The sequence below is a fragment of the Pimephales promelas genome, chromosome 18, assembly GCF_988280905.1.
Source record: "Pimephales promelas chromosome 18, fPimPro1.hap1.1, whole genome shotgun sequence".
NCBI classification, from domain to species: domain Eukaryota; kingdom Metazoa; phylum Chordata; class Actinopteri; order Cypriniformes; family Leuciscidae; genus Pimephales; species Pimephales promelas.
The window spans coordinates 17,721,027-17,731,019 of record NC_142786.1 but is presented as its reverse complement, the minus strand read 5'-3'; the positions used below and the strand labels follow the sequence as shown (position 1 = coordinate 17,731,019).

The following is a 9,993-nucleotide window of genomic DNA, read 5'->3' as shown; positions in this document are numbered from 1 at the left end:
AGAGTGCTCATTTTCTCTCTTCTTAGATGTTCAACATTAATCTGTAACTCACCCTCGTCAGCTGGTAGATCATCCGCGAGGTTAACGCCCCTCTCCTGATAATCTGCCAGCTCCGTCTGAAAGCTCCACGAGCTCAACCACCACTGAGCCTCAGCCCGAGCGGGAACCGGAGCCGCGGGGTTCAGATGCCGCGCCCACTTCCCTCGAGAAGTGGGTCAGACGAGAGCAGAGAGTTCTGAAAGGAAAACTCTCAGTTCGCGCAAAAAACTCCCTCGAGAGCTTCCCGCGAATGCTCTTCTCTCAGGCAGAACACGCACAGATCGTGTGAATCCTCCAGTGTCAAATATCTGGACACAAGTCGGCACACTCGCGCAAAGTGTTTCTCCACGTCTCTGCGCGCTTAATCGTTGATACTATCAAACAGACAAACAGTCCCTGAAGACGAAAAGATGTTGTCACGGTTTCAAGGCGCCCTTCTTATACATCCAGATTGACGCGCTCATCATTCAAGCTGATGATGCACGGGCTGTCGCCGGTCAACCTGATTACTGTGAGTTGATATTTGATTTCAGACACCTGTCACGCCTGAGGCGTTCCCCATTGCGTCATTCGACGTATTGTTGAGTTCCCTTCGAAAGGGAACTCCCCTCTGTGGCAGCAAGCAGTGCACGGAATGCCACAACCGCCGCCAAAAATCAGAGAGACAATTTAAAGGCATATTTTCTTTCACCTGCTGGATCTGTTTCCTGGCAGGAAAATATGATTTAAACACCAACTGGTTAAATCTTTTCATATTGACCACTATTGCAAGACGTATAGAACACTTGCTCAGAAAGACTTTTTTTTTGTACACTATACAAATTACTAGTACTAGTACAATATACAACCAACTGAAAGGTTGAAAACTTTAGTAAAATGTTAAGGGATAGTTCACCCAAAGAATTTCTTCTGTCATTAATTACTCACCCTCATGTCGTTCCAAAGCTGTAAAACCTTCATTCATCTTCAGAAAACAAATTAAGATACTTTTAAACAACTTAATTTGTGTTCCGAAGATGAACGAAGGGCTTGTGGGTTTGGAATGACATGAGGGTGAGTAATTAATGACAGAATAAATTTTTCTGGGTGAATTAACCCGTTAAAGTCTTAATTATATATGTGTAATTAAAAAATTAGTAGAATGTGTAACGGTTAAAGAATGTAAAATGATTTGTGTTTTAAAAATGCACAAGATACATTTTCTTTAGTAAAATCTTTTATTGAAATCAAATAACACTTTTCTTGACTCATTTCATAAGTCGTAAGTTTTGAACAAAGGGAAAATGACTCGCAAACATTAACCCTTTTAAAATGTGCAAACATTTGCAAAACAGCTTAAACATAAACTGCATTCAAAGTGCCAACAACAAACAGCATTTCAGACACAATGTGACTGCAGTTTAGCACCATCACACACACAAAAAAAAGGGATCAATACTTGAACTTAGACCCCATTTATTTCCTGGTCATATGCCTCTTCTACTGCCCTGAGGTAGCTCACTGGAGGGGTTACAGAGGGTACATAAATGGATGTATTCTGGTAGGGTTGGTTCAAATTTGTGTGTCCCTGCCAAGGCGTTTGGGGGCGTAAAGGTCGCTCAGGATCAGGATGTAGTGCTAATCTGGCCTCATTTTCTTGTGCATCATATAACATCATAAGGATGTTGCGACGTAGTCTCATCTTGGTCAGTGGGTCTTTAATTAGCTTAATCTCAGTAACTACCTGTTTGGCAAATGTTTGATCAACATCCGTACTGGCATTTACCAGAGTTTCAGATACATTTTTCAAAATGGTTACTTTCTCCAATTCAAGTTCATCTAATGATTTATCTCGTAACTTTTGTTTGGGTTTGTAATGTGCTCTTTCAGGAACCTGACGATGCTGGTGTGATGATGAGGCTTCAAGTGAGGTTTGTGGAGTTGATGGTCCAGATGTGTGGTGGGAGGTGGAGGTGGATGACTCGAACACATCCTCCTCTGTCTTCTGATCTTCTCCACCCTCATCTGTGATGCTGTGTTCCAAGTCATCCAACTACAATAAAACAAGTTGTGTGAAATATCAGGCATTAACAAGTAATGACACAATACATGTTTTGAAAGCATATACTATAGAAAGCTCACACATGTATTTAAAAGTTAGAAAGGACTGTAACAACCTTTACCCCAAACTTACATTAAGTGTAGACTGAGACACGCGTTGTGCAACAAAGGGCTGTAGAAACTGCAGGTTTTTTAAAATCCACTTCTGTCTGGAAGTTAATTCTTTGTCGCCGCTGCCACTCGGTTTTGAACGGAGAACTTTCCCATACTGTGTTCGGAGGGAAGCAGCTTTTGTTTGGACCTCACCGGCTGTAGGTAAGAAATCAGATTACAAATGTAAAATCTAGTCTCTGTAATTGTCAATCACACTACTCACTCGTGTAACCCCTCACACCCAGGTCCTACTCGCCCCGCTCCGAGCGGGCCTCGAACCCGGGTCTTCGGCATGAGAGTCAGGCGCGCTAACAAGGAGGCTAAAGACTGCAGCCTCTAGCGTCTGTCGCTAGAGCGCCTATTGAGATCGGGGAGTGAGGTTTACTCGCACAGCAACTACTAGCTGGCCTCCGTTACACTCACCCCCCTAAACCTCACTCTCATCCGGGTCACGGCACCAATGTAACCCCTCACACCCAGGTCCTACTCGCCCCGCTCCGAGCGGGCCTCGAACCCGGGTCTTCGGCATGAGAGTCAGGCGCGCTAACAAGGAGGCTAAAGACTGCAGCCTCTAGCGTCTGTCGCTAGAGCGCCTATTGAGATCGGGGAGTGAGGTTTACTCGCACAGCAACTACTAGCTGGCCTCCGTTACACTCGCACGCACACACACACACACTCACTCATACACACATACACATAACATACATAGTCTCACACACACTCAAACTCACTCTCTTTTGTTCATTCATACATGACATACGCGCGCGTGCACACACACACACACACACAGACAGACTCGCTCACGCACTCATACATAAATAATCACACACACACTCAAACTCACACACTCTCGTTCATTCACATATACATAGCCTACATACGCGCACGCACGCACACATACTCACTCGACTCACTCAAGCACGCACTCATACACACGTACGCACATACATGAATGATTAGCTAGCCTAATGCTAATTTCAGTACTCACTGGGTTGCTGTAGTGTTTCCGCTATTGTTCGCCAGCATTTTTCTTTTTGAATTCTGTCGTGGTAGTCCCTCGATGACACATCATAAAGACAGGAGTGCTGTTGCCACAGCTCCACGAACCTTTCCTCCATGTCATAACTCCACCTAGCACCATCGTCTCTCTTTCGTTTCGCCATTTTTGAAAGTTGTGTACGAAAACGCTTCTGTGCTCCTATTGGTCAACCTCATACATGTGACGGAACCCGTCGTGGACGACCATTTAAAAAATTAAACATGCTAGTCTTTTTATCGTGATGTCGTGAAGCATCGCAGACGCGACGTATGTTGTCGCCCACTATGACACATTATACGAGATGATAAGATCGAATCTTGCGTCCCGACGCCTGTTGTCGTTTACGAATCCCCACGACACCCTACGTCAAAAGGATCGTGCCAAAATCGGCCTAAAAACGTGTAATCTGAACCAGGCATAAGGGAATGTACATTGCACGCCAAGACAGAATAGTGGATCTTATAGTGAAGGACATATCAAGCCATATCTCATGTGCTGTAAAAATGTATAAACATTCTTGTGTAAAACCATCTATGTTTCAGAATTGTAATAGCTCTGAAACCTTTTCTCATGTGCTTGCAAATACATCAGATATTGTTGTGGTTAATGAAGAGACCAGCGAGGTGTTTGTTGTTGAGGTTGCATACCTTTGACTCGAGTATGGAAGAAGCCTTTTTGACTAAGATGATTAAATATCAACCAGTCCTAAACATCATCTCAGAGTTAGGTTATCAGAGCCGACTTCTTGTGCTCATATTTGGCAGTTTAGGACACACACACAACAAGCAGGTTGTAAGAGGGCTTCAACAACTAGGGATGCCCAAAAAGAGGGCTAAACGGCTAGCGAAGTACGGCGCTCTGCTGTTATAGGCAGCCGTCATATCTGGCAGAGACGATGCTACTTGTATCCATAAACTACTGAGTGATGCTAAATATTGTGAAGATCTGCCGTATGCCACTGGTCCTTGATTATGACTGCATCTATGGTATTTGTGTCCCTGTAAATCATTTCTTTCAAGTGGACTTAAATAAATAGTTAAAATGTGTGTTGCAGAGGTAAACAGATGCAGGATTACAGAAATCCCTCGACTCTCCCAGAGCCATTAAACCCAGAACGAATTATTGGATGCCTGTGTGTGTGTGTGTGTGTGTGTGTTGGCTGAAGTTATGAGTGTGTTTGTGCGATTGTTCCTTTGATCTCAGAGCTTCAGGTGCTTGACCTCAACATCTGCTGAAGTTACGTGAGTGTGTGTGTGCGTGTGTGTGTGTGTGTGTGTGTGTGTGTGTGTGTGTGTGTGTGTGTGAGTGTCTCTGCTGAAGTCGCTCACAAGCTTATAGAGATAATATTTGTGTTTCTGTTACGCTTTCCTGGATTTTTATTGGTCTGTTTAGCTTGTATTTCTGTCGGTCACAGTAGATCAGATGGTGACGCTTCACAGTAAGGTTAATTAGTTAACATTAGAATGCATTAACTGACATCAATTAACCATTTGTTGCTGTATTTGTTCATCTTTGTTAATGTTAGTTCACAGTGCATTAACTAATGTTTACAAGAGTTTAATAAAGTATTAGTAAATGTGGAAATTAACAAAGATTAATAATAAATGTATTGCAGTTCATTATGAACTATGTAAATGCTAACGTATGCTAACTAATGTAGTTAATGTTAACTAATGAGCCTTATTGTAAAGTGTTGCCGATAAAACTGTACGTGTGTAAAGGACACAGTGTTTCAGCGTTTACACAGTGCATTTACAGCATCCACTGTGACCGATTTTATGCCTTACAGAGATTAACAGGGATTCATTCATAAGACTCTTGTTTTCTAGAACCAATTATAAAGAGGTTCTTTATTAGGAAAAATGTCTTTAATGATTGCATAATACTTCATTTTTTCTTGGAATAAATTATTTTTACGTCCTGATTAATTGATCAAATTGTATTAATATTAAACATTTATTATAATTAAATGATCCCATAAAGCGCCTTTAAGCTTCTATGCCATTTATTCTTTGAATTAACAGTTCTTTAACAGTTCTTTAGTTGAACAAATATTGTTCCAGTAATATCATTGAATGTTTGTTCAGAGTTATCTGGTCTTTAATAATGTTCTCAAACGTCATGAAAACATGTTCTAGTAGAGTATTGACTCTATAAAATGCATAACAATGACTCTTTAAAGATGAGGCCTTCGGTCAAAGAGTCTCTGGAAAATAAGAAAGGAATTGACAAGGTCTTGGAACCTGTGCTTACAGAGAAAATATGAATCTAAATGCTGAACTTCTTTATAGAATTATATAGCTCACCTAATTTTTTTAAATTAGAATCATTTGTAACTGATACAAAAATTAATTCTCTCTTTTTTTTCATTATTTAATGAATTGAATTTATTGGATTTAAATGGCCTGTGAGATCCTGGTAATTATGTGAGCCGTCACTGTCCGGCTTAACGAGCGCTCCACGATTTAGGCGTTGTAGATATTAAGACTAACTGCACTCTTTAATTAAAGCTCTAATCTGAGGAGTCCTCGGAAGAAGAAAAAGCACGATATAGATTGACTTCACTTTTTAGAGATTTTGCAAGATAATGTGTGTATTTTGATGTCACAAAGAGATGTTTTATAGAATAGAACAGAATAGAATATGGATTCATTCAGCTGTGGAATAAACACCAATGCACTTGATTTGATTCCCTGAAAAACACCAGTGATAATTTGCCAGTGTAGAATAGAATAGAATAGAACAGAATAGAATAGAATAGAATAGATGCTTCTTTTCTGTTTCTTTCAGCTGTGGAATAAACATTAACACACTTGTTTTGATTCCCTGAAAAACACCAGTGATAATTAGCCGATGTAGAATAGAATAGAATAGAATAGAATAGATGCTTCTCTGTTTCTTTCAGCTGTGGAATAAACATCAATGCACTTGTTTTGATTCCATGAAAAACATCAGTGATAATTAGCTGGTGTAGAATAGAATAGGATAGAATAGATGCTTCTTTTCTGTTTCTTTCAGCTGTGGAATAACACACTTGTTTTGATTCCCTGAACAACACCAGTGATAATTAGCTGATGTAGAACAGAACAGAAGTTCTTTTCTGTTTCTTTCAGCTAAAGATGAACACATTTTTTGATTTTTTTGTTTTGATTTCCTGAAAAACACCGGTGACAATCAGCCGATGTAGAATAGAACAGAACAGAACAAAATGTAATAGAATAGAATAGAATAGAATAGAATAGATGCTTTTTTTCTGTTTCTTTCAGCTGTCGAATAAACATTAAGGCACTTGTTTTGATCCCTTGAAAAACACCAGTGATAATCAGCTGGGGAACGTGAGTGAACATGATGTCTCTAATTAAAAACTGATGAAGTAAAACTGATCTTAATTTATTCCAGCTTGCTTTTTATTCCAATTTTAAACCACCGCAATCAAACAATTAAATATGTGCAAGCGCACCATGGGGTCAGTTCCTCCTTCCATTAGAAACGCTAGAAGATGAACATGAATTAAACAAACCCGTCATGCCCGAGGAAAGGAATGATTCGTTAACAGAAACCTTCGAATAAATAACATCCTCACAATTAGCCGTCTTGACAAATCCAGTGGTGCTAATTTTCCCCTGACTGGTCAGAATGGGATTTGAATGGATAAAAACTCTTTTTTTACAAATTACTTTCAGAATTGTTAAGTTTAATGTAAATGAGATGGAGATGGATTTTTAAGCACGACAGCGTCTTTTATTTGACAGGATAGGGATGCACCGATAAGCTGATTTTTTTGTTTTTGTTTTAGGAAATATACCAAAATGTTATCCCCTGACACTTCCCAGTTTAGTCTAACACAGTACATGTACTTAAAATAAATTATAAAGATAATTGATAATAGAATAGAAGATAAAGTGTTGGTATTAATGGACCAAGTGTTGCCGATAAAGATGCGTCTTCAGCCGTTTTCATATGAGTTATAGAGAAAGAAGGCCATTGGTGACGAATGAGTGTGTTTGATTAGCAGGTTGTAGTCCGGGGATAGAGTGACACACACACACACACACACACACTGCAGGTTGTGGTCCTGGGATAGAGCGACACACACACACAAACACACACACACACTGCAGGTTGTGGTCCTGCGATAGAGCGATAGGGTTCTCATTACCTCTCAAGGTCCGGCTCCATTTTCTCATTCCCTGATCGAGGGGAAATTAATTAAAACTCTTTTATTAACTCCCAGGAGGCTCGGCTCGACCTGAACTCGCACCCTCCAGCTCTATTCTCACACACTCACGTCACGCTAACACACACACACACACACACATACTCTCTCTCTCTCTCTCTCACACACACACACACACACACACACACACACTCTTGCGCGCACAGGAACTGTTAGTACAGTTTACTGCAGAGCAGCTCATTATGTCAGTGAGATAAACAGTTATGGACATGTAGAAATTAAAGCTGAAGCTCCAATCTCCTCCTGAAAATCCCGAAAATCCCCAAAACAAGTCAGCTGGTGCCTCAGTGACTTTGTTTAGAGAAGCTGTCAGTCACTGCTGTCAATAATGAAATAATAAAATAAAGTCTATTTGAAGTGTAATTTGATGTTTAGTTTCCCATTAGACTTCATGGAGAGGGTGCGGCTTATGAACTATACTGGGACCAATACTGGGATCAATACTGGGACCAATACTGGACCAATACTGGGACCAATACTGGGACCTATACTGGGACCAATATTGGGACCTATACTGGAACCAATACTGGGACCAACACTGGCACCTGTACTGGGATCAATACTGGAACCTGTAGTGGGACCAATAATGGGTCAAATACTGGGACCTATACTGGGACCAACACTGGGACCTATACTGGGACCAATACTGGGACCTATACTGGGACCTATTCTGGGACCAATACTGGTACCTCTACTGGGACCAATAATGGGACCAACACTAGGACCAATACTGGGATCAATACTGGGACCAATATTGGGACCTACACTGGGACCAATAATGGGACCAACACTGGGATCAATACTGGGACCAAAACTGGGACCAATAGGGGGTGATCAAGATGATTTGGCTTCAATTTTTAGCACTTGTGCGTCACGCTTGATCTCTACAGTCTCGCTTTCGTCCTTCATCCTGTCCTACCTCTGCTTCACTCCTGATATAACTCAGTCTCAGGCACTGAACCGACTCTGTGAAGAGCAGATCATCCTCGCTGAGTCTCCCTGTCAGGCCTGATGGGGCTTTGAAGTGCAACTCCATCCACACTTGAACCTCTCGAGTTTGTGAACGTGCCTGGAGACGAGGAACCACACAGCCCTTGCCCTAACCAGTGTAAGAGATTAAAGTCTGCCTCGACCCAGATTCCACTCCAAAATATGTTTTAGAATGAGCTCATCCCCAAAATGGCTAAATTATCATAGAGATGAAGGAAGTGAAGTTATATTGTTTCTTCACCACTTAGGTTGATCACATCCTAAGCAAATGGTCCTCATTTATTGTAGAATGGGACACAGAGAACCTTCAGATTCAGATAACTTTATTATATCCTTCTATACTTCTCAGACAATTGGGTGTCTCAACTTCATTATTAAAATAGACACCCAATTACAAACCAACTCCTGATTGATTTGCGTATTGATTTGGTTGCGAGTGCAGTGAGCTTGCAGATAGACTCCGCCCACACTCTCTTCTGATTGGCTTGTTTTGTCTCTGGCGCAAGCGATTCCCAGTTCTGTATGACTTAACCGCTAGGAGTCAAACGGTGTGTGTCAGCCTCAGATGCTTCTTTACTGTTTTGTCTAACATATGTTAGTGAAGTGCAGATTAAAACATCACACACACACAAACACACACACACTGGCAGCTGCTCCTGTATCCGCTCTGCTCGAGCACTAACTGGATCCGACACATTTAGTCTTCCCTCATCCTTCACGTTCCTCTTTGTTCTTTATCGTTAACAAGCTTGAGAAATTGGCGGATTATCTGTTTTCATTTTTTGCTTTCCTTTTTAATTTGTCAGATTTGGCTTAAAAATTTGGCTTACAGTAAAGCAGCAATCGAGCAAACAGCCTCTTTAGTTTGATGACAATTAGAGCTTTCATTTCATATTCCATTTCATTCCAACTGTCAACTGTCATCTGTTTCATTACATCTGTCAACACGCACAATGGAGTGTGCGTGTGTGCGTGTGTGTGTGTGTGTGTGACTGTAAGCGGACTGTTCCCTTTCGTAGTCACTCCGAGTTACGTCAGGAGTGACGGAGAATGGGGGTTTCGCATTGCCTGCGATCTGAGCAGTGGTCTGCCAGACTTTGCGCTTCTCCCTGGTCGCCTCAGCGCTGAAAGAGTGAATTTCCTCCTCTCTATTGAAAGAGCTGCACGAGGCACGTCTTTTTAAAGACGGTTCGCCCGTGTTCTTCTGGGTGCGGTCGATTCATGTCATTTTCTGATGGTCACGATCGCTGCTCTGTGTGCCTGGGCATTCAGCATGCAGTAGCAGCGTTCGTGGATGACTCATGTTGCTTCTGTGGGAACATGAGCATCTCTACACTGCGATCTAGACTCAATGATCTGATAAAGTGAGAGTCCCCATGTCCGCTACTCGTTCTGCTTCTTCTTCTAGAAGCTCTTCGACTCGCGAACAGGGTGATATGACGGTGATTGTGTGGCACAACCCCTGACGCTAGCTCCTCGGGCCACACCCACTGCT

At 41.6% G+C, this 9,993-nt stretch overlaps 1 protein-coding gene across 1 annotated transcript; it reads right to left on the bottom strand.

Annotated features, from left to right (window-relative positions):
* Positions 1-1,131: 1,131 nt before the first annotated feature.
* On the bottom strand, positions 1,132-3,686 carry LOC148970972 (uncharacterized). Its single transcript, XM_089122986.1, has 3 exons — positions 3,221-3,686; positions 2,213-2,388; positions 1,132-2,071 (listed from the first exon to the last, which is right to left on the bottom strand). Exons 1-3 carry the CDS (start codon positions 3,393-3,395, stop codon positions 1,484-1,486), a joined length of 939 nt encoding a protein of 312 aa, XP_088979112.1. The 5' UTR covers positions 3,396-3,686; the 3' UTR covers positions 1,132-1,483.
* Between the last annotated feature and the right edge of the window lie 6,307 nt (positions 3,687-9,993).

What these genes read in the sequence shown, in the direction of transcription:
- LOC148970972 (XM_089122986.1), bottom strand. Translation starts at nt 3,395, where the DNA reads ATGGCGAAACGAAAGAGAGACGATGGTGCTAGGTGGAGTTATGACATG. An exon ending in GGAAACACTACAGCAACCCA is followed by an intron (nt 2,389 to 3,220) that starts GTGAGTACTGAA and finishes TCTTACCTACAG; the next exon opens with CCGGTGAGGTCCAAACAAAA. An exon ending in TGTCTCAGTCTACACTTAAT is followed by an intron (nt 2,072 to 2,212) that starts GTAAGTTTGGGG and finishes GTTTTATTGTAG; the next exon opens with TTGGATGACTTGGAACACAG.